Source organism: Lepidochelys olivacea, assembly GCF_965140295.1.
Source record: "Lepidochelys olivacea isolate rLepOli2 genome assembly, chromosome: 2".
Lineage (NCBI taxonomy): Eukaryota > Metazoa > Chordata > Testudines > Cheloniidae > Lepidochelys > Lepidochelys olivacea.
In genome coordinates this window covers 89,499,125-89,523,944 of record NC_140412.1, presented here as the reverse complement: position 1 = coordinate 89,523,944, position 24,820 = coordinate 89,499,125, and the positions used below count along the sequence as shown (strand labels likewise).

The following is a 24,820-nucleotide window of genomic DNA, read 5'->3' as shown; positions in this document are numbered from 1 at the left end:
TTTTCAGGTATATTCAGCTGCAAGTGATTCTACCAGTTTCATTCTTTTGACCCATAATTAGTCATGCAAAAGGAAGAGTCAGGCAGTAATGTTCAAAGCAACTGATGGAAGCTTTATGAAGAGAACCAGGTGCAAAAATGATACCAGACAAAGATATTCATTAAACTGCAGTCACAAAAGGCTGTTAAGAAAACTAAATCATGTGATGAAAGGCAAAGTACTGTCATGGATTAGAAACTGGTTAAGAGACAGGAAACTAGGAATAAATAATGCACTTTCAAGTTAAAAATGTTAATACTGGGGTGTTACAAGGTTCCATCTTACCAGTGTTTTATAACATATTAATGATCTGGAAAAGGGACTGAGCCATGAGGTTGCAAAATGTGTAGACCACACAATTATTTAGGTTAGTCAAGACCAGAAAAGACTTCGACAAACTTCAGCAGGACCTTCACAAAGCTAGCTGGGATAGGCATCACAATGACAGATGAAATTCAACGTTGATAGATGTACGGTAACAGACCTCTCAGTGTTCAACAATGGTCAAAAAAGCAGAGAATGTTAGCATTCATAAGGAATGGGATGGAAAACACCACTATGTTATGTCAATAATACATCTTCAACTAGAATACTGGGTTGCTTTCTGGTCACCCTATCTCAAAGAGGACGCAACAGAAATAGAGGGTATTTAGAGATGGGCAATGAGAATGGCTATGCATGGAAAGATCTTAGATACGTAGAATGAAAAGCCTGAAACTCATGATAAAGGTCTACAAAACAATGAATAGTTTAGAGAAAGACTAGGCACTTCTCTCATCACCTTTTCTCATAATATAAAAACAAGGAGACAATGAAGCTGAAAGACAGCAAATTTAACATTTTTTCCTTTTATCACACAATGCATAATTAGCCAATGGAACTCATTTACTGACAGATACTGAAGCCAACAGTTTAGTACAATTAAAACGAGGATCGTATTAGTAAATGTAGCAGCCAGTACTTCCCTCGGCCCGCGCCACTTCTAGCAGTTCCCATTGGCCTGGAGCAGCGAACCGTGGCCACTGGGAGCCGCAATTGGCCGAACCTGCAGACGCAGCAGGTAAACAAACCGGCCCGGCCTGCCAGGAGCTTTCCCTGCACAAGCAGCGGAACAAGTTTGGGAACCACTGGGCTAGTACTTTTCTATGCATTCTTCCATAAAAGTGTCTTAGAAAGCATACTAGATTAGGCCACAGACTTCTTAAGAGCTTGGAATGAGTGATTAGCTCCCTTCATCACATACAATGCACACTGCACCAGGCTTACGACTCTTCAAGTGTCTTTTTGCACAGCAAGCTATGGAAAGCATACTGGGTAACACTGATCTACAGCTGCACGGCTCCTCTCCTGCAAACATTCTTAGATCAGGGCTCCAAGCACCTAGAGCCACATCAGTGTCTCAAATACCTGGTCCCCTGTCACTGTATCAAATGATCAAAGTCACTTTGGTGGCTTGAGTGCCTTTGGAGGCTTTTCTGTCTTTATGTCTGCATCTGGGGAAAATGCATCACCCTATCATGCTTTAGTCTCGTCATCATCTCTGTTTGGAAAGTGCATCACCAACATGATGCCCAGGAGTACCCTACTCTTGCACATCTTATCTGTGTAGGAGTGTGTGCTGATGGGTACGCTGGGGCACAGTATCTGAACTAATAACTCTGCAAAGTCATCAGCACACTGGTTAGCTTCCAGCTGAGCTCCTAAGAAACCTAACAAAGATTGGCATATTGGGGCTGTGACTATCTGAAATTCTTACTTCAACATTAACTTAAAATTTGACTGTAAGGTGCAGAAATTTATTGTGCGCTGAATCTTGACTTCATGAATCCAATAAGCTTAAATATAAATGCCATCCAGTTGCTGTTCTCAAACTAGGACTGTCTAAAGTGTCATATCAATTTTTTAAATATGACATATCCATACAGATTTGCGTGGGGAGGAAAGGGGGTTTGGGGTTTTTTTTTTTGTTTTTTTTTTTTTAGTTTTCTTACTTTACAAATTGTTTCTCTAAATTTCAGTTACGGTAGAAAACTCTTCTGTTCACCACTGACAAGCCTCCCTACAGATCAATTTCCACGAGGCCCATCTATGCAAGAAAAAGGCTTAGAGACATTTTAAAATAAATAAAAACTCACATCTCCAGCAGTCATTTGATTCCCTGTTTTAAGCCCAAAGTCAAACTGCTACTCTGAAATTCTTGTTTAAAAATATTCATAACTTTAAATTACAGTTCAAACACCTACATTTTGACCTTTTTCACTAGAACTAGATTAATCCAATGTTTGTTTTCTTTCTCTTCTCTTTTCCACTTTTATGCTTTCTAGTAACAAAAAACAAACAAAAAAACCAACCTAAGACTTCTTGGACTCTTGATACTTTTAATGTTACATAACTTATGAACCCTTGTCTGATTTACTTAAAATTGGCTAGAAAAAGTATACCATGTTCAGAGAACTCATGTTGATAATGATGTTGAAAATATTTTGAGAGGGAGGAAGGGAAGAGGAAGAGGGGAGGGCTCGCAAAAAAAAAAAAAACAAGGAAAATCTCTCTCATATAATGGAAACTGAATTTGCTAAGGCTGCTACCACTCCAGAATATGCTAGCCTTTTTTATTATTATTCATGTAATCAATTAAGGGAAACAATCAACAGAGGAGAATGTCACTCAGAAAACTTCAAAGATTGAAAAAGAATTTGATAGAGGGATATACATTTTTTTAATAATAATAATCCCAGAGAGAACCAAATCCTCCTTCAACTAAAAGGTATCTATGAAAGTGCCCTAGTTCTACTGCCGGGATACCCCAAAATGTATTTCTGTATGTATTTTAATTATCTCTCTTCATGATTCTTTTACGAAAATATGAGTACATTAAAAAAATTTCCACTGGTCTCAGAAACTTTACCTATATCACAGTGCATTGATGTGTATTTTCATGTAGAGAATATCATGTCACTAGAAGATGTTCCAGCTCATGAACTGTCCCTCTCCCACAAAATGAGAGCTGCTTCTCTTTACATTGATAATTAAGCTTGGGGAAGTCCTGTTCCAATATCATTTTGAGAGATAAGCCACCCACAGAGTAGCAATATAAACTATCAAATTAATAAGTCAAATAACTTATACTGAGCTACTAGAACTTCATAATCTAAAACAATTACAATAATTTAGTGTAATTAATTAGCATGCCAGTTAAACAAAACATTGTACTTTTCAAACAGAATGAAATACTTACATAATAATTATCATTTATTTGTACCATCGGTGCGTTTACGCAAGCACCTAAACATTCGACTTCTACCAGTGTGAAAAGTTTATCAGGTGTTGTTTCCCCAACTTGTATACCTACAGTAATAAGGAATATTAGGGTAAGTGGTGATTATTTAATACATTTAAAGAAAAATCTTAAATATTTCTCAGCTAATCTATTGCTTTTATTTCACTTCATGTTGTAAAACATTTGTATCTTACTTTTACATGATTTGGACAATTTTCCTAATATCAACACTTAAACAGCTCCAAGATGCTTCCCATTAAGTAAAAAAAGCTTCATAAACTGAAACCCCTCAGATACATTTTAAAAACTGATTTACAGACTTGCTTCCTATTTCATAAAAATATTTTATAAACCAATTATAGGTATTATTGATTAATTGTAGAACTGCCTATTCTATTTTTAGGAAGCAATGCAATAGGAGAAGTTACTTAAAAAGGAATATATATATACACATTTTACAGCAGCTCTAATATGTAAGGGCCTGCTCCTGCTCCCATTCTAGGGACTAACTATGCATGGTGCTGAGTGCTCTCAATACCCACTGAAGAAACAGAGCAGGGCTAAGCATGCTTAGCACAGGCCATGATGGTCAGAACCTTGCAGATTCAGGCATTAAGGCCCCAATCCTGCTAAGAGTTGTCCATGAGCTTAACTTTAATACCATAAGAAGTGCTGTTGATATGCATGACCAGTGCTAGGTCAATTAGAATACTGTCGTTGATTTAAAGAGGATCAGTATTGGGCATAAATTATCAATGGGTTAATAATTATTACAATGAAACTATGCAAACAAAATTAGATGAAGAGCAGCAGCTGGGAAGAAACCAAAGAGATCACGATTTTGTGAATGTGGTTAATTTCTGTAAGGACAGCTGTAGCAGTGAAATGTATTTCATTTCAAAACTATACTCCCTGGAACAGCTTCATGAAATACTTTTTCATGTGGCTCACAGGGAACTACAAAGAGCACTGCAAACCATATTTTATTCCAACAAATTCCATTTTGATAACAGGCTGCAAACAAGAAATGTCATCTTAATGTCAGATCCACACAATTATATCAGCCAGGTAGATTCTGTGTCAATATTTAAGGAACTAATTTTTTAAATACTAAAGATCCAAAATTACTAAGTATTACAAAGATTATATTTTATACCAAGATAACAAAAACAGTCTGTGTAGCAGTTATGTTAAATTCAGCTACACTACTAAAAGCATATAGCATATATTAAAGGACATTATAGCAAGCCTGTCAAATGTTTTATTATTTATCAAGAAGCATTCATGATATTTTGTGTACATATGCAAAAGTATCACATATATTATAAGGCAAAACAACTGGAAGAATTCAAGTGTACTCCAGGAGATTGCACTGGCTTCTAACTTGTTTCCTGGTGAAATTCAGGTTATTGGTTTTGACCTATGAAGTCCTTCATTATTTGGGATCTGCGTATCTTAAAAACTGCCTATATTTTAAACTGACACCAACGATTGGTTGAGACTCTTGAGCTGCAAGTTCTTAGATATGATCACTTGTGGCTAGAGATGTTGGATCATATTAAAGAAGTTCTGTATTAAAATCACAAATGAGTTGGATTCCCCATAGTTTAAATTCCAGGGTATTACTAATTAAGAGTCTCTTGATTTTTGGTACTGTTTCTCTCCCTCCATGTGTAAAACTTGCAAGCTGTTAGTACATTCTAAGACAGAGTCTGTTCTCAAAGCAATTCTTTGTAACAACAGCTACTCACACACAGAGAGACTCAAAGCAATACTCTGTAACAACAGAAACAGCACCCAGAGACTCCCCGCCCTTTTGTTGTATTCATCTCGCTTTGTCAACAATTGTGATTAAAATAGAGATAGAGGATGTATGTGGATGGATGCTTGGTGTGGATAATAACTGAATGATCAGGGAGGTGCCAGCCTAAGAATCCAGTGTCCATCGGCTGAAGAAGGCGTCAAGTGGAAATAACTAGAGGACCCCCGGAGGGCAGACTGGAATCCACCCAACAGCCTCAAGAATGGGAGAATCAAAGAACAAGATAACATCTGGCAGCAGGGAGCCGTCAGGAATGTGCCATGTGCTGATGATTCAGCAACAGCATGATGAAGCAATTCCCATAGACTGGCATAGGAAGAAATTCCTATAATAATGTACTCTAGAAAGTGAGAACTTTGGAGTCCAATTCTGCAAACCAACTTCCAGGAGCATCAGATGAGCATCTGACAAGGCCCTGCTCCCTCCTCATGTCCAGGCCACCTGGCCAGTGACTTGGCATGAGCAACTCTAAGGCTGATAACTATTATAACAACCTTGCAGAACCTGTGTGTGCCCGTGTGTATGAATGAATGTGTGAATAAATATGAAATTGAATGGAATGTTATAGCTATAACTGATTCTTTCTGTATTCACAATAAATGTGGCATTTTGCCTTTTCCCCTTTAATAAGATCCTGTTTTTATTTTATTGGTATACCAGAGACAGACTATCCAACTGGACAGCCTTTGACCCTTCTTCCCTGACTTAACAAGCCAAAGGTTTTTAGTGGGAGTTACCTTCAGGACACTTTGCAAGACATAGCAGTTTTGATTGTTTGATCGGGGAGCCCGTCTGGCTGCATTGGCTACCCTTTTTACCAGCTATTTAGTTGCTGGCATTTGTAGTGTAATTTCTAGTAAGTAATATACATAGCAGTGTTTGAGAAGTGTAATATACAAATGCAAACCATTACAATAACAATGTTAGACAATCATTTCAGTGATTTCCTGATTTTATTATTTTATCTGTGCAACCTTAATATTAAATCATTGTAGATATTTTTAATTCCATTTACTTGTTTAAAACAATTAAGAGGGGAAGAACTTGTGCTTAATAGCACCACGATTAAAATGGTCCCCATTAGACTGAAGTTCACAGCATGGAGTGTTGATTTCACCCCTTTTCCTGCCATTTTATTTTGGTGGTAGAGTTCTCTCTCTTACATTTTGGGGGTACTTATCTTTGCTACAGAAACCCCCACAACTTTTCATGAAAGCTTAGAGTTTATGTAATATTGTAGAATGCAGGAAATATTGCAAGCATCCTAAAACTGAGGAACAAAAATGTTTTACACAGCTTCAGTTTTTTTCTTGGCCTTAATGTTAAGGCAATTATTTTAGAGACTTGAGCTGGGTGTTAAAGCAAGACATTTACAATCTCTCTCATATCAGTTTTCCCACTGAAAGCATGAAAGTGGCAGTCCAGTTCCTGTCAGACTATGGAGGGAGAATGTGCACTGTGAGGTCACAAATGCTTGGGGCTTCTTTAGGCTCTGCTAAAATTCTTAGCAAATGCCCATGGAGCATATTTAGAAGTGTTTTTTCCCAAATAACTTTTTAGTTCCCCCTCTTCCCCGACTCCCTCCAAAACCAAGAAAAGGCATTAGTTCTCAATGAGTACTATGTTGTCACGATTTTAAAACTTTAGCCATCAAAAAAATCTGAACTTAAAAAATTTTAACACTGGAAAAAAACATTTTTACTCTCCTTTAAAACTGATATCGGGATTTTGTTCAAACTTTAAAAAAAATTCACCTTTGGACAGAAACCAAGCATGGAAATCTGCGTGCATAATAAAAGGTTATAATAAACTGTTTACTGCCTTAATTATAGTGATTTGTACCAACAGCTTCCTCTAAGCAGCACAGCCTGTGACACAAACCCGTGACTTGATATTCCTTTCTGCTGCCTTCTTCTCCCTCCCCTCCTGCCAAACAAACCCAAAAAAAAAAAAAAAAAGGCGGAGGGGGAACGTCACTGCCTCTCATATACAGGCAGGAATTACTCAATTTACTTTACTATTAGGGATTTAAAAATTACATTCCCATTATTCCATTTAAATTAAACAAAGATTAGTAACACACTCATATAGCAAATGTCTCTTCCCCACACACTGAACCATGTGTAGATATGCATCTAAGGAATGCTGAAGGGAACCTGACTAGCTGAGTTCACTGTTGTATGTCTGGTAGTCTTGCTCTAAGATACATTGCTTGAAAAAAAATAAAGGCTCATATCAACACATTTAAATCCCTATTAAAGTTGGAAACAGTTATTTTTACTCAGAACTTTGAGCAAGGGCTTGCCTTCAACACCAGTCCTTGATTTCAGGTATATTCAATCATTACTGGAGAAAAAAAAAATATGGTGCACAGCTACATTAGAGAAAATAAATGCTCTCCTACATTAAAAAAAACTTGATGAGACCCCCTTCCAATTGTTTGAGGATACTGACACAAGAGAACATGCCTCACCCTCAAAGGGATGGGATAATCTGAATGTTCTCAGGTCCCCAAAACTCACATTTTAACTTCAAAAAGGACAGATTTATTATCTGACAAATTGCCTATAAAAACATCAATGGGCACTCCTAGGAAATAGTTTTCCCCAACCATCACCCTTATATCTTATTCTGCTGTTAAATATACTTATTCTTTTTATTTCAAGTCTAAAGTTTTTCAAATTTAGACTTCAAAGAGTTCATTTATGAATTTAAGTGTATTTTCTCTTTGTACTGTCACCACCATATCGATTCCTTGTTTAGAAAGTTTTTGTCGGATAGGTGAAATGTTAAATATTGTAAGCCTATAAAAACACACATAGTTATAGAAAACATATCATTTGCATCATACCAAGCTTCTTCTGAATAGCCTCTAATATACCATCAGAATCTCTCAGCATACACGGTGTAGTTGTGCAGATCTGAATATGGTATTTTCCCACAGGCTTCCGATTATACATTGTATAGAAAGTTGCTACTTCATATACTCTCATGGGAGGCATCTGTAAAACTTCAGCAACCTATAGGATGGGGAAGAAATTTTTTTAGGGAATTAGAACAATATCAGCTGAATGCAATATTTTCAAAAGCACTAATTACATTAATTCTGGTTCACAACACTGTAGTAGTGTACACACTGAAAAAATACAAAAATTACTTCTGCATTCATTTGTTCTGAAGATAGCCAAAACAGATCACCACTGTGACTCTCAGACCTTTGACAAGTGATAGGCTGAAATTTATATAGTTCATGTTTCTAAGCTATTAAACCGTCTCATCAGCAGTAACCAGGCCTACTCTGATTTAGATGTACCAACAGCAGATTCTCAAAGAAAATACTTAAGATATATCCAAACGAACAAAATTACATCTGTGATGCTGGCAGACCAGGTGCCAGCTCCTGCCCAGGCCCCAAGCCTCACTGAACAGTGCATAGCAAGACACTAGTCTGACGCACCTTTCTGTTAATATTGCTAAAACAGGTATTAGACTTGTAAAGATGCATTTAGTGTTTAGATTTCATTAAATATTTGTAAATTGCTGCATGTGTTAATCTCATTTATAATATCTGTAACCCATGCTATAAGGTAATAATTAAGTATTTGTTCTGTAACTAAAAATGTTTGCTCTGAAACTGCAAATCCAGTCAGGAAAGAAATCTCACCAAGTGTGAAATACTGGTTTGCACCCATGAAGATGTGTCATCTTCTCCCCAAAAAAAGGTCGATAGACATCAGACAAGCCATTGTGGACAAAAGACTGTTAACTGCTTCCCTCAGAGCCCTGAAGAGGGCATGCCAAAGCCCTCATCCCATCATAGCTTGAACACTGGGGAAGAGAATAAAAATGCCTGTGAAAGAATTTACTATTTCTATGCTGCTTGCATTCTGACGGTAGAGGATTTCTAAGCATAAGCAAGGGGACCCCAGCTGTTTTGCCTGGGTTAGCTATAAAAGATAGGAAGTTCTATAATAAGCAGATTCTATTATCTTTCAAAATCTAACTCATTTGTATGCGTATGCACACCTGCTTTAACATTGTAAATAACTCACTTCTTTTTCCTAAACCTTTAGTTAGTTTGTTACAGAACTGGCTATAAGCATTGTCTTTGGTGTGAGATCTAAGGTGCAAATTGACCTGGGGTAAGTGACCAGTCAGTCTTTGGGACTAGAAGTAACCTGAATATTGATGTGATTTTTGGTGTAAAACAACTATCACAAAGTCAAGCTTGCTTGGGTGGCAAGATAGATAGGAATGCCATAGGGGACAGTCCGTGACTCCAAGGTATGACTGTGACTGCGCTTAAAGGAGCTTAAACTTGTTACTAGGTTGGTGAAATTAATTATAGAAGGTGTACAGCCAGTTTGGAGTTTCTGCCCTGCTTCTTGACAGTCTGCACTGAGGTCGGCACTCACAGTCGTGAGCCACTGCAGGCAGCGTGACAACATCAAAAATAATTCTTTGCTGGAATGAAAATTGAAAACACTGGAGAACTAGGTCAGAGTACAAATTACTGTATCATTGAATGATATTGTTTCCGAGCCTCTGCATTACAGCAAAGCTCATTTTAAACTGGATGCTACAAATGATCAACTAAGTCGGAAAGGACTTATAGGACTTCCATGTACAAAAACAGCTTAGTGTCACTTCATCTGGCAAACATGACTGAGAAAACTGTAAAAACTACTAAAGCGATATGGTCATCACCTATCAAAGCCATAATACCGTTTTTTGGTTTTTTTTCCTGAAATGACTCCTCTCCTGGAGACATTTTGGAAAGTGGTTTTTTACCTCTTAGAGGGGCATATAAGGAGACAGGAGTTGAAACAACTAGATTATTCCCAGCAAAATTCTGGGTTATTTATGAAGAAAATGTCTCCATTTCCGTTACATTACTTCAGCTGAAGCTGTGCTGGGAAAGATGGTTAAATACAACCAACACTGCTCCTCAGAGTTCTCAGAAGAACATAATTAATATTAGACCGGTCAGAAATTTGCCAAAGGAACATTTTTTCACTGGAGAACGCCAACTTCATTGAAATGTTCCACAGAAACAGTTCTATTTGGACAAAGGTCCAACAGAAAGCAGACAGGGTTCTGACAGAACCCTGCTTGCCCCAGCCTCTCGCGCACAGGAGTGAGAATCTTTGTCTATAGCTGTATTTACACATTTGTACACAGTGAAAACTCACCTGTAAGTGGTGGGTATGTACTCACCATGGCTCAGGCAGGCCTCCACTGCCACTACCCATGCTACTGTGGCTACACTGCTATTTATACCTGTGCTGCTCAAGAAGAGCTAGCATGAGTATGGGAACATAAGCAAGATAATCATACCCCTAGCTCATAGTGTAGACATAGTCTAGAGCTGCGGTTCTCAAACTTTAGCAACCTGAGGACCCTCATTTTTATTTAAAATTTTTTTTTCCCCAAACCCTTATGACCCTCGCCTCCACCCCTTCCCCCAAGGCCCCACACCTCTGTCCCACGTCTACCCACCCCGCTCCACCCCTGCCTCTTTCTGCCCCCTCCCTGCTCCTCTCCCTCCCTCCTAGCACTTCCCGCACACCACTGAACAGCTGTTCCCTGGCATGCAGGAGGCACTGGGGAGGGGAAGGAGTTGATCAGCAGGACCTGCAGAGCTCCTGGAGTACCCTCACAGACCTCCCCCAGTGGTCTGTGGACCCACCTGAGAAATAATGGTCTACAGCACAGTTTCTCTCACCTCCTCCAGATAAAGTATTACATTCAGCAGCACACATGGGATTCTCTCCTCCTAACTGAAGAAAGGGAGTCTAACCAGAACTTTGTCCCTCTTTCCTTTCCCATCAGCAGTGAACAGTCCCACACCTCTGCTTCAACCTTCTTCATTAAAGATCACAGCAAGTCTGAATAAATTTCACTTAAGTTTTGTTCTGCTGATACTTATGGAGTTTCTAGTATTAGGCAAGCATCACATGCAGAAATATTCCCAGGGGCAGGATTCTCCTACAGGGAAATTTCTAAAATGAAATTGGCCTGGGATTCTCATGATCCTGTGCCAAATTTAAATCCTTGAATTAGCTTATTTTAGTATCGAAATTATAATTTTCTCATCTTATTAGTAAAGCTAAGATTTAGCTAAAAAAAATAGTAACAATAATGCTTAAAAAAAACCAAACAGATTAAGTACCTTGTTCATCGCTGATATGGGCAACCATCCATTCTGTCTCTGGGCCAGATCTAGTACCGGCATCACAGCAGCTGATCTATGTCCCTCTGGGTAGTGGTTTACTATTGCTTCTATTCTCTAGTTTAAAAAAAAAAATTGTTTACAACACTTATTTAAGATTCAGATTTGGATACTTAACATGCCCTTTTCTCCATACCTTATAGTTTTCAGGTGTGAAATCAAATGGTGTATCTGGGTTATTTTCAGGAGTATCTCTGTGCTGCAAGGAAAAAAGAAAATAAAATGTCTCAAAATATGATTTCTCACACACACACACTCACTCATTTTAAAGGCCAGAAGATACCATCACGATCATCTAGTCTGACCTTCTGAACATCACAAGTTACAGAACCTCACCCACCCACTCCTGCAGTAGGCCTATAACCTTGGGCTGAGTTACTGAAGTTCTCAAATCTTGATTTAAAGACCTCAAGTTACAAGAATCCACTGTTTACTCTGCTTCAAGCCAGCAAGTGACCTCTGCCCCAAGCTGCAGAGGAAGGCAAAAACCTCCCATGTTCTCTGTCAATCTGACCTGGGAGGAAATTTCTTCCTGACCCAAATATAGCAATGAGATCCTGAGCACGTAAGCAAGACCCACCAGACACACACCTGGGAAAGAATTCTCTGTAGTTACTCAGTTACCCTCTAACGTCCCATCTCCAGCCGTTGCAGATATTTACTATTAGCAGTCATGGATGCGCCAAATGCCAGTGTAGCAATCACATCATACCATCCCCCTCCACAAGCTTATCAAGCTCAATACTGAAAAAAGTAAGGTTTTTTGATCCCCATTACTCCGCTTAGAAGGCTGTTCCAGAACTTCACTCCTCTGATGGTTAGAAACCTTCATCTAATTTCAAGCCAAAATTTACTGATGGCTAACTTATAGCCATTTGTTCTTGTGCCAACATTAGCCCTTAATGTAAATAACTCCTCTCCCTCCCTGGTATTTATCCCTCTGATATATTTCTAGAGCACAATCCTCTCTCTCTTCATCTTTCATTCTGTTAGCCAAGTTCCTCAAATCTCCGTCCATAAGGTAGGTTCTCCATTCTTCCGGTCATCCTAGTAGCCATTCTCTGCACCTGTTCCAGTTTGAGTACATCTTCCTTAAACATGGGAGACTAGAATTGCACACATTTCCAGATAAGGTCTCGCCAGTGCCTTGTATAATGGTAATAACACTTCCCTAGCTCTACTGGAAATATCTTCTCTGATACATCTGAGGATTGCATTAGCCTTTTTCATGGCTACATCACACAGGCTGCTCATAGGCATCCTGTGATTGACCAATGCACCCAGGTCTTTCTCGTCTGTCTCTTCCAACTGATATGTCCCCAGCTTACAACAAAAAGATTTTTTTTAGTCCTTAAATGCATGACCTTGCACTTTATACTATTAAATTTCATCCCATTTCCACTGCTCCAGTTTTCAAGGTTGTCCAAATTTCCTTGTCCGATACTCTGATCCTCCTCTATATTGGCAATATCTCCCAACTTTGTTGTCATCCACAAATTTTATTAGCACACACTCACTTTTTGTTCCAAGGTCATTAAGGAAAACGTTAAAGAAGATCAGTCCCAAGACCAATCCTTGAGGAACTCCATAATAACCTCCCTCCAATCTTACAGTTCACATTCCAGCATGAGCAGTTAGAGTCTCCCCTTTAACCAGTTCCTTACCCACCTTTCAACTCTCACATTAATCCCCATCTTCTCCAATTTAACCAATAATTTCCCACATTGAACTGTAACAAATGCTTTACTGAAATCCAGGTAGATTAGATCTACTGCATTTCCCTTGTCTAAAATAGTATCAGTTATCTTCTCAAAGAAAGAGATCAGGTTGGTCTGGCACGATCTACCTTTTATAAAACCCAATTTTATCCCAATTAGTGTTAAACTCTATGTCCTTAACTACTCTTTCAAAATTTGTTTTAAGACCTTGCATACAATTGAGGTCAAACCAATGGACCTGCACTTTCCTGGATCACTTCCCCGCACCCCCCCTTTCTTAAATATAGGTGCTATATTTGCAATTTTCCAAACACAGGGTACAACCCACCAAGTTTACAGATACATTAAAAACCCTTGCTATTGCACTTGCAAATTCATGTACCAGTTCCTTTAATATTCTTGTATGGAGATTATCTGGGAACCCCTACATATGGTCCCATTAAATCTGTTTTTAAAGAAAAATTAAGGATACTTTAACACGGTATTCTCATATCTATAAACACTAAACTATCTAATATTTCAGATGAGTCTACAAGCATTTAAAATCTCACCTTGAATTTTAACTCTTACATGTCAGAAGTTGGGACTCTAATATTAAATGTTAGGCCAGCAACTATGAAAATTTGTATTAGCAAGTAAAGGAAAAATATGCACAATACTTTCTTTTTACTGTACACAGGATCTAATTCGGTTTCCGAACTAAGAGATTCTGTGACAACAGTAAGGTCTGATCCATGAATCCTGGCTTTTAATCTTACCTGGTAAAAGCATAGAACAATACTATACTCTTTATAGCATTTATTAAAAGGCATCTGATCAGGATACATTAGCCTACACTACATAGTTTCAATAATAAATAACCTGATTTGACAAAAAAATTTCAAATAAGAAAATTTCACAGTATTCCTGCAAATTCCTAAGTCACTCTTAGAAAGTTATCAGAAATTAATAATGCTACATTTAGTCTTTAATCTCAAAATGGATGTCAGATGGAATACAAAGTATTCTAATGTCTGAAAGCATACATTTATTACACCATTATTCCATTTGCAACTTTATGTCCAAATTGATCCTACTTGCCCTGATTAAAATAAAAAGGTATGAGCCTATTTTCAGTTTCTCTCAGACATAAAATTAAAAAATTCCCCTCTGAAGGTGCTTCCTCTTTTTGTAACTTTTATTTTATTTTATTTCTTCTCTATAAATCTGGCAAAACTTCTGGATTTAGAAGGTTTATCACTAAGGCCCTGATTCTGCTCCTGACTATGTGGGTAGATCCCTGTACCCATGCAGAGCCCCATTAAAATCAGTGGAACTCAGCAAGGGCACAGGGTTCGGATGACAAACTGCAGCACTGGTACCTAAAGAAATACTTCTCTATTTTTAAACAGGAAAACCTATCACACTGGATCATTTCAAGACATTAGGATGGGCATTTTAAAAAAATAAAATCATCTGGGCATTTTCGAGTGAACTGTAAAGACTTTTAAAAATTGAAGTAAATTGCCTTTTAAGCAAAACAGACCATCCTTTATTTTAAATCATTTGAATTAAAATTATGAATTTTGAGCTCTGAAAAATCAGTCCAAGTAGTAACAGGTCAACCTGAAGAAGAGCTCTATGTAAGCACTGAAGTTTGTCTCTCATCAACAGAAGTTGGTCCAATAAAAGATGTTACCACTCCCACCTTGTCTCTATTTTTCCTTTTAGATATATATATATATATATATAAAATAAACAATAGTGCGGAGTTGTAGGCTTGGAGCACTACGCAATCTGAAATATACAGTTGCAGACTACTAGTTCAGGTCCATTTGGCCACCAGGGTAGATAAAAATCAATCAATTTAAAAAAATTAAAAATTCGAATTTTTTTATTTAACTCTGATATTTTTGATAAAATGCTTTTTGAGGAAAAAACCTACCTAAAGATAGTTTTAATTAAGATACATGATAGCCCAAAGATATCTCATCATAGAATAGGGATTATAAATTCTAATTCTGTAGTATGAGACAATATATTAACGTAATGTTTAAGAAAAGTTTTGTAAATGAGTTCCAATAGTTCATGGATTAGGAACCCAATCTTCTGGGCTTCCACGGGCTCCTGTATAGATTTAAGTTAATCTTTCTATCTACCCAATGGGACTCAGTGCTCAGTCTAGAAGATACCATCAGAGATGCTTAGTTTTGCAGTTCTCAAACTGTGGATGTCTCCCCCCATAGGTAACATGCTTGTTAACAGCAAAAATGTTTTTAAATGGATGGATGGATAGATGATGAGAAATAACAGACCTCAACCCTATTGTCCCTCTGCAAAGTTGTGTACAGAGTCAATCCCTTACCTCTCTCTAAAAGTGCAAAGTTTCAGAAAGTTCAATGAACAGAAGATTGCTGGGGACCGAACAGATCTGGACAAGGAGAAGAAGTCTAGAGATAAATGTGAGAAGGGAGGGACAGGCAGCAGAAACAAAAGTGAAACCGGTTGAGCAGCATATTTGAGAAGTCTTGGTCTTTCTGAGTGTAGCCTTCATTAATTTGAGATCTACCATACCCAGTGGTGAGCTGGAACCAGTTGTTAAATTTAACATACAACAATTGTTCCGCGAGAGACAACCGGTTCCAAAAGGTCTTCCAAATGTAACTGGCCAAAAGTGGCACCTTAGGCGCCGACTCCATGGGTGCTCCAGCCATGGAGCAACAAGGGGAAAAACTGGTGGGTACAGAGCACCCACCAGCAGTTCCCCAGCCCCAGCTCACCTCTGCTTCCTCCCCTGAACACGCTGCCCCGCTCTGCTTCTCTGTCCCTCCCCCCCCCCCCCGGCTTCCCGCAAATCAGCTGTTCACGCAGAAAGCTGGGGCGGGCTGAGAAGCAGGCGGCTGCTTCCTCCTCAGGCTGAGGGTGGCGGAGGTGAGCTGGGGTAGGGGGGCACGAGGAGAGCTGCCCGCACCGCAGCAGGTAACCGCTCCCGTCCCAGCTCACCTCCGCTACCCTCAGCCTGAGCAGGAAACAGCCGCCTGCTTCTCAGCCCTCCCCGGCTTCCTGCCAAACAGCTGATTTGCGGGAAGCCGGGGGGGGGGGGGGGGGGGGGTAGAGAAGCAGGGTGGAGGAGGTGAGCTGGGGCCGGGCATGGGGCGGAGAGCTGCCAGTGGGTGCTCTGCATCCACCAAATTTTCCCCGTGGGTGCTCCAGCCCCGGAGTACCCACGGAGTCAGCGCCTAAGGCGCCACTTTTGATGTGATCAGTGGGGGAGCAGCTGCTCCCCCTGCTCCCCCCCCAGCTATGATTTCCCGCCCCTAGAAGCCAGAGGGACCTGCCGGATGCTTCCTGGGAGCTGCGCTAAGTAAGCGCCTCTAGGACTCCCCACCTCGCCCCCCGGCAGGTGCCTCTGGCTCTTAGGGGTTCGGTGGGCACCCACTACGGTGTCCCACGAGACCCTCCTGCCCGGTTCTGGGGGCCAACAGGGGAGTGGGGTGGATGGGGCAGGGATCCTGGGGGAGGGGGGGAGGCGGCGGCATCAAGGAATGCAGGGGGGTTGGATGGGGCAGGAGTCCCGGGGGGCGGGATTGGGCAACGACGCCCTCGTGGGGTGAGGAGGGAACCCGTTGTTAAGATTTTGGCAGCTCATCACTGACCACACCATTCTCTCACTAGAAGGGAAAACCTACAATGGGAGCAGGCTGTAAGAGAGACCCAGTTTGGGAATGTTTTAATCAAGTTCCTCTACCTGTAGGAGAGACAGGCATGCGTGCAAAATGCAAACAGTGCCACAAAGAAATGCAAGGCCTGGTTGCCTGAATGAAACATCATTTCTCAGGAGGAAGCTTATGAAAGAAACATGAAGGATCTTCAGGTTGGTAAAGTTTTTTTATTTTATGCTTCTTTCTTAAAGACTGCCTATCTTCCTTCTGGACTATTCTTGCATTCTCATGTTTGAGCAAAAAAATATAGTTGTTACTCTATGGTACTATCATTTTAGATGCAGTTGTGATAAAAAATAGCTGAAATAGGCAGATCTTCCTTTTACAATTTCACCTTTAAAGTAGTACTGAGCGTCAGTGAATGCAATGAGTAATACTAAATGAGCAGTATGGTAATAAACAACTAACTGCATTGACTTATTTTGTTTAGGAGAATCTATCCTCAAGCTTCAGGATTCTGAAGACTATCCACCTTCAGATCACCATCATTTTCTATAGTTTCAGAATTATCTGCCAACGATAGTGTTTCAGTCACATCATGTATGTCACATAGCCACAGTATATCACTTGTAGCAAAAAGGAAAAAAAATTTCCATCATCCAGAAACAACCATAGATACATTTGTTATAAGAACCAGCAGATTACAAAAAGAGGTAATTGATGAAAAAAATCACCTAGTTTGTTTATGCAACGAACTCTTCTTTCGGTATGACTGAGAACCCACACTTCATTAACATAGTTCAGTCATAAAGACCAGGACACAGTCCATACAACAGAGCAGATGTCGCAGGCAAATTGCTGGATAAAGTGTATGAAAGAAATTGAGCAGTGTGCAAAAGGTCTAGAGGGTAAAATTGTTAACCTGAGTCTTGATGGGTGGAGCAATGTCCACAATGATCCTGTTGTGATTGTCTGACAACAGAAGAAAGGAATGGCTTATTTACAGAAACAATTGGTACATTAGGAAATGCGCACACAGCAGAATACTTACAAGTAGCAGCAAGAAAAGCTATAACAAACTGTGGGGAAAAAATTCAAATGTCTAGTACGCAGCCTGGTCACAGACAATGCTGCAAATGTATCCAAGATGAGAAGAACTTATTTAGAAGAGAGTCCCAAGCTAATAACATATGGTTGCAGTGCTCATTTGATGCACCTCCTAGCCAAAGACTTCAGTGTTCCAGAAATAAAGGCTAATGTTATTGAAATTGCAAAATACTTCCGTAACAACCACTTTGCAGCAGCTGCTCTGAAAAAAGTGGGAGGAACCAAGCTACCTCTCCCACAAGACGTGCGATGGAACTCAGTAGTGGACTGTTTTGAGCACTATATCAAGAACTGATGACAGTTAATGACAGTTTGTGAACAAAAACATGAAAAAACAGATGGCACTGTCACAGCCAAACATTGGGATTAAGAGAAATGTTGAACACATGCTGAGTACCCTGAAGCCTATTTCTGTAGTCTTGAACAAAACACAGGAAAATAGCTGTTTTATTGCTGATGCTGTTGAAATTTGGAAGGAGCTGAGTGAGACCTTAAAAAAGAGAACTATGCAATGACAGAGTTAAATTACAAGCATTAAAAAAACCAACAGGACAAGCACCATCTCCAGATCATTTTCTCGCAATTATTCTCAATACTCAGTACCAGGGTCAAACCTGAACTGCTGAAGAAGAGGAGCTGGCTAGGACATGGACATCCAGCAATCATCCCTCCATAATGTCAACTATAATAAACTTCAGAGCTAAGGGTGAACCATTCAAGAAATATATGTTTGCTGATGATGGTTAAAGAAAGTCACACCAGCCATATAAATAAGAAGAAAACAAAGAAAGAAGTGGGGCCGCTAAACACTGAGGATGGAGTGGAGGTTAAGGATAATCTAGGCATGGCCCAATATCTAAACAAATACTTTGCCTCAGTCTTTAATGAGGAGCTGAGGGATAATGGTAGGATGACAAATAGGAAGGAGGATATGGAGGTAGATATTACCACATCCGAGGTAGAAGCCAAACTTGAACAGCTTAATGGGACTAAATTGGGGGGGGGGCAGATAATCTTAATCCAAGAATATTAAAGGAACTGGCACAAGAAATTGCAAGCCCATTAGCAAAATTTTTTTAATGAATCTATAAACTCAGGGGTTGTACCATATGTCTGGAGAATTGCTAACATAGTTCCTATTTTTAAGAAAGGGAAAAAAAAGTGATCCGGGCAATTACAGGCCTGTTAGTTTGACATCTGTACTATGCAAGGTCTTGGAAAAAAATCTGAAGGAGAAAGTAGTTAAGGACACTGAGGTCAATGGTAATTGGGACAAAATACAAGATGGTTTTACAAAAGGTAGATCATGCCAAACCAACCTGATCTTCTTTGAGAAGATAACAGATTTTTTTAGACAAAGGAAATGCAGTGGATCTAATTTACCTCGATTTCAGTAAGGCAATTGATACTGTTTCACATAGGGAATTATTAGTTAAATTGGAAAAGATTGGGATCTATATGAAAATAGAAAGGTGGATAAGGAACTGGTAAAACAGGAGACTACAATGGGTCACACTGAAAGGTGACCTGTCAGCTGGAAGGAGGTTACTAGTGGAGTTCCTCAGGGATCAGTTTTGAAACCAATCTTTTTATTACTGACCTTGGCATAAAAACCAGGAATGTGATAATAAAGTTTGTGGATAACACAAAGCTGGAAGGTATTGCCAATTCAAAGAAAGACCAGGATATCATACAGGAAGATCTGGATGACCTTGCAAACTGGAGTAACAGTAATAGGATGAAATTTAATAGTGAAAAGTGCAAAGTCATGCCTTTAAGGATTAATAAGAATTTTTGTTATAAACTGGGGACGCATCACTTGGAAGTAACAGAGAAGGACCTTGGAATATTGGTTGATCACAGGAGTACGATGAGCAGCCAATGCGATATGGCCATGAGAAAAAGCTAATGTGGTCTTGGGATACATCAGACGAGGTATTTCCAGTAGAGATAAGGAGGTGTTAGTACCATTATACAAGGCACTGGTGAGACCTCATCTGGAATACTGTGTGCAGTTCTAGTCTCCCATGTTTAAGAAAGATGAATTCAAACTGGAACAGGTACAGAGAAAGGCTACTAGGATGATCTGAGGAATGGAAAACCTGTTTTATGAAAGGAGACTCCAACAGCTTCTCTTGTTTAGCCTAACCAAAAGAAAGCTGAGGGGAGAGATGATTGCTCTCTATAAATATAGCAGAGGGGTAAATACCACAGAGGGAGAAGAATTATTTAAGCTCAGTACCAATGTGGACACAAGAACAAAATCAATATGAACTGGCGATCAGGAAGTTTAGACTTGAAATTAGATGAAGGTTTTTAACCATCAGAGGAGTGAAGTTCTGGAACAGCCCTCCAAGGGAAGCAGTGGGGGCAAAAGACATATCTGGCTTCAAGACTAAGCTTGATAAGTTTATGGAAGAGATAGGATATGATGGGATAGCCTAATTTTGGCAATTAATTGATCAACTATTAGCGGTAGATATGCCCAATGGCCTGTGACGGGATGTCAGATGGGGTGGGATCCGAGTTACTACAGAGAATTCTTTCCTGGGTGTCCGGCTAGTGAGTCTTGCCCACATGCTCAGGGTTTAGCTGACTTCCATATTTGGGGTTTGAAAGGAATTTTCCTCCAGGGCAGATTGGCACAGGCCCTGGGGGTTTTTTGCCTTCCTCTGCAGCGTGGGGCATGGGTTACTTGCTGGAGGATTCTCTGCACCTTGAAGTCTTTAAGCCACGATTTGAGGACTTCAGTAGCTCAGACATAGGTTAGAGGTTTGTTACAGGAGTGGGTGGGTGAGATTCTGTGGCCTGCGTTGTGCAGGAGGTCAGACTAGATGATCATAATGGTCCCTTCTCACCTTAAAGTCTATTATTCTATTACTTACGCATTTGTATTCAGAGACTGTTGAAGTGATAATCTCACTTTTAATCTTTAATCTTCTACCGATATAGAAAGAATATTTTCTTCCTTTGGACTAATTCATTCCAAATTGAGAAATCGTTTGGGACCTGAAAAAGCAGGAAAGCTTGTTTTTCTTTTCCAGATTATGAACAAACAGGAAGGCTGGCTGACAGTCGATTTAATTTTTTTTTTTTTTTTAATATATTTCATTTAATTATTTTAGTTAACAAAACAAACCTGAATTTAAAAAACCTCAATGTTTAACTAAATTCCAAAATTCATGCGCTTGTTTTTAAAAATATTGTATGTTTGCTGTTGAATAAAAAAATCCAGAATGCATAATGTTGCTGTTTTAGTTAAATAAAACAATTTAAATGTCTGTCTGGTGATGTTCTCCTCCTAATACAGCATGGCAAGAAAATCCTCCAACTATTAACAATTAACCTGTTGGCGATATTTATGAAGTCACTGGGAGGTGAACTATTTCCCTCAACTACCTTTGGTAAATGAACTAACCAATCATTCATTTTCTGAGATAGCTGTAAAACTAAATTTGACAAGTTTTCAAAATAAATCACTTTAAAAATGTATAGCGTGTACCGCCTAAAAATGAAATTTACATCTGAGTTGTGAAGAATATATATTAAGGTTATAACAACCAACAAGAATGCACTTTTATGTAGAAATCCACGATTAAATAGAGTCTTCCTGTCTAGTGATTTAAATCAAATCCACCCTGACCCCGAACAAGGGGTGGTAGCTTTATCGCCAATAAAGCGCTGTCTATACTGGCACTTTTCAATGCTAAAACTTTTGTTGCTCAGGCTCCCCCCCCACACACCCCTGAACAGCTAAAGTTTTAGCGCTGAAAGTGCAGTGTAGACACAGCCTAAGACCATGATTTTTAGTCTCTAGCAAAGATATGAATGTAAGCTCCCAGGCTTGTCTTTTGAAAGCGTTGCGCAGGTTTCCTTTGAGGAGGAGAACTGATAGGTCAGATACAAAGTGATGGGTCTGAGAAAAGGATTTGCCCACAGGTGATACGGTGTTTATGTTTTTATCATTTTCCAGTGCAAGTTCATATGAAAGCACAGTGACTGTCAGGGCTCACCCACATAGTTGTTATTGGGGCATTTAGTGAACTGGATTAGGTACACCACATATGATAGACGTGTAGAACCCATTACTCTTAGAAGCTTTGTTGTGGGGTGGTGTTTATCATTGTAGCAGAGGAGATAGGTCTGTAGGTTTTGTTCTTCTGGCAGGGTATGGTGCTGCTTTGAGTTGCTGTGTCCTGCTCTGTGGGAAGCTTGCTTCTGATGAGCTTAGAAAGGTTGGGGGGTTGTTTGAATGCCAGAAGAGGGGGTTCAGAAAAGATCTCTTTCAGGATGGGGAACTCATTGAGTATGGATTATAGTCTGATGATACCCCATAGGGGTTCCAGTGTGCGGTGATAGTTTACAACTAGGGGTATGTGATCCAAGGGGATTCTATTTCTGTATTGAAACAGCTTCTCTTGGGGCATTTGGGTGGCTCGTTCTGTGATGTGACCTACTTCTCTGGTGGAATGTCCTTGTTTGGTGAATGTGTGTTAAGTTAAGGTGTATATCCTTAGGTTATCCTAAGGGTTAAGTGTGTTAAGGTATATATCCCAGACTTTCCCCTCAGAGAATATTCTGTGGCATGAGAGTGCCTAACTGTAGATAACAGATTTCTTAGTGTGTTTGGGGAGTTTACTGGATCTGTGAAGGTAGGTGTGGTGATCTATGCATTTCTTGTATATAGTTGTCCATAAGGTTCCACTATTGAACCCGATGCAGCCCTCAAGCCAAAAAGCTTGCCTGCCCCTGATGTAGAAGGTCCCTGGTGTGGGTTTGTTGGGGAGGAGTTAGTAGAGGTTCTCTTGGAGTCGTTTAGGACAGATTTGATGATTTCCTTAAATTCCTGTGTAAATTGCAGTGTGGGATCTTCACTGATTCCTTTCAGTAAGTTGTATCAGAATTGTCCGAGTTTCTAACAGACCAAACTCCAATTTAGCTACTTCGAAGGTTTCACATAGGGCTGTCAAGCGATTAAAAAAATTAATCACAATTAATCATGATGTTAAATAATGGAATACCATTTATTTAAATATTTCTGGATGTTTTCTACATTTTCAAATATATTGATTTCAATTACAACACATTACAATGCGTATAGTGCTCATTTTTATTACAAATATTTGTACTGTAAAAAAAACAAAAATAGTATTTTTCAATTCACCAAATACAAGTACTGTAGCACAAACCTTTTTCTATAAAAGTTGAACTTTAATGTAGAATTATGTACAAAAAGTAAGTGCATTCAAAAATAAAACCAACAATGTAAAACTTTAAAGCCTGCAAGTCCACTCAGTCCTACTTGTTCAGCCAATTGCTCAGACAAACAAATCTGTTTACATTTGCAGGAGATCATGCTTCCTGCTTCTTATTTAAAATGTCACCTGAAAGTTAGAACAGGCATTCTCACAGCATTGTTGTAGCTGGCGTCGCAAGATATTTACATTCCAGATGCGCTAAAGCAGTGGTCTCCAACCTTCTTATGTACAAGATCACTTTTTGAATTTAAGTGCAACCCAGGATCTAACCTGCCCCTTCCCCGAGGTCCCATCCGAAACACTCCATCCCCCTGCCCCCCCATCACTCGCTCTCCCCTACCCTCACTCATTTTCACTGGGCTGGGACAGGGAGTTGAGGTTTGGAAGGGTATGTGGGCTCTGAGCTTGGGCCAAGGGGTTTGGAGTGTGGAAGGGGGCTGCAGGCTGAGTCTGGGGCAAGGGGTTCGGGTGCAGGAAAGGGTGTGGGGTGCGAGCTCTGGGAGGTACTTTGGGTGCAGGAGGGGCTACAGAGTAGTGGTTCCAGCAGGGGGCTCAGGGCTGGGGTTCGGGCTCCTGCCAGGTGGCACTTACCTTGGGCAGCTCCCAGTCGGTGGCACAGTGGGGCTAAGACAGGCTCCCCGCCTGCCCCGCACCACACCACTCCCGAAAGCAGCCAATACGCCCCAGCGGCCCCTTGGGCGTGGGGGGGGAAAGAGGGGAGAGAAAAACTTGGCTCCACACGCTGCTCCTGCCTGCACATGCTGCCCCCGTAGCTCCCACTGGCCACAGTTCCCCGTTCCCGGCAAATGGGAGTTGCAGGGGCGGTGCTTCCAGGCAGGAGCAGCACTTCCAGGCAGGAGCAGCACATGGAGACCCCTGCTCCCCACCCACCCCACCCCCCGATGCTGTGAGGGTGTGGGGCTGAGGCAGGCAGGGAGCTTGCCTTAGCCCCGCTGGACTTTTAGCAACCGGAGATTGCAATTGACTGGCAGAGGCTCCAGGATTGGGCGATCTACAGGTTGGTGACCACTGCACTGAAGATTCATAGGTCCCTTCATGCTTCAACCACTATTCCAGAGGACATGCGTCCATGCTGACGACAGGTTCTGCTCGATAACGATCCAAAGCAGAGCAGACTGATGCATGTTCATTTTCATCATCATGAGTCAGACGCCACCAGCAGACGGTTTATTGTCTTTTTTGGTGGTTCGGGTTCTGTAGTTTCCGCATCAGAGTGTCGCTCTTTTAAGACTTTGAAAGCATGCTCCACACCTCATCCCTTTCAGATTTTGGAAAGGGCCTCTGATTCTTAAACCTTGGGTCAAGTGCTGTAGCTATCTTTAGAAATCTCACACTGGTACCTTCTTTGCGTTTTGTCAAATCTACAGTGTAAATGTTCTTAAAATGAACAATATGTGCTGGGTCATCATCCAAGACTGCTATAACATGAAATATATGGTATAATACAGGTAAAGCAGAGCAGGAGACCTACAATTCTCTTCCAAGGAGTTCAGTCACAAATTTAATTAATACTTTTTTTTAAATGATCAGCATGTTCTCTGGAATGGTGGCTGAAGCATGAACAGGAATATGAATGTTTAGCATATCTGGCATGTAAATACCTTGCATGCCGGCTACAAAAGTGCCATGCAAATGCTGATTTTCACTTTCAGATGACATTGTAAATAAGAAGCAGGCAGCATTATCTCTAGGGTCCTACCAA

The 24,820-nt window shown here is 40.2% G+C and overlaps 1 protein-coding gene across 1 annotated transcript in view; it reads right to left on the bottom strand.

Moving 5' to 3' along the window:
• The window catches only part of NDUFV2 (NADH:ubiquinone oxidoreductase core subunit V2), a 44,268-nt gene that overhangs the window by 6,161 nt on the left and 13,287 nt on the right, over positions 1–24,820 (bottom strand). Inside the window, exons 3-6 of the mRNA XM_084620521.1 lie at positions 11,510–11,572; positions 11,314–11,430; positions 7,993–8,161; positions 3,278–3,387 (exon numbers count right to left, since the gene is read on the bottom strand). Coding sequence (XP_084476647.1) covers positions 3,278–3,387; positions 7,993–8,161; positions 11,314–11,430; positions 11,510–11,572 — 459 coding nt within the window. The remainder of the gene's footprint in view (positions 1–3,277; positions 3,388–7,992; positions 8,162–11,313; positions 11,431–11,509; positions 11,573–24,820) is intronic.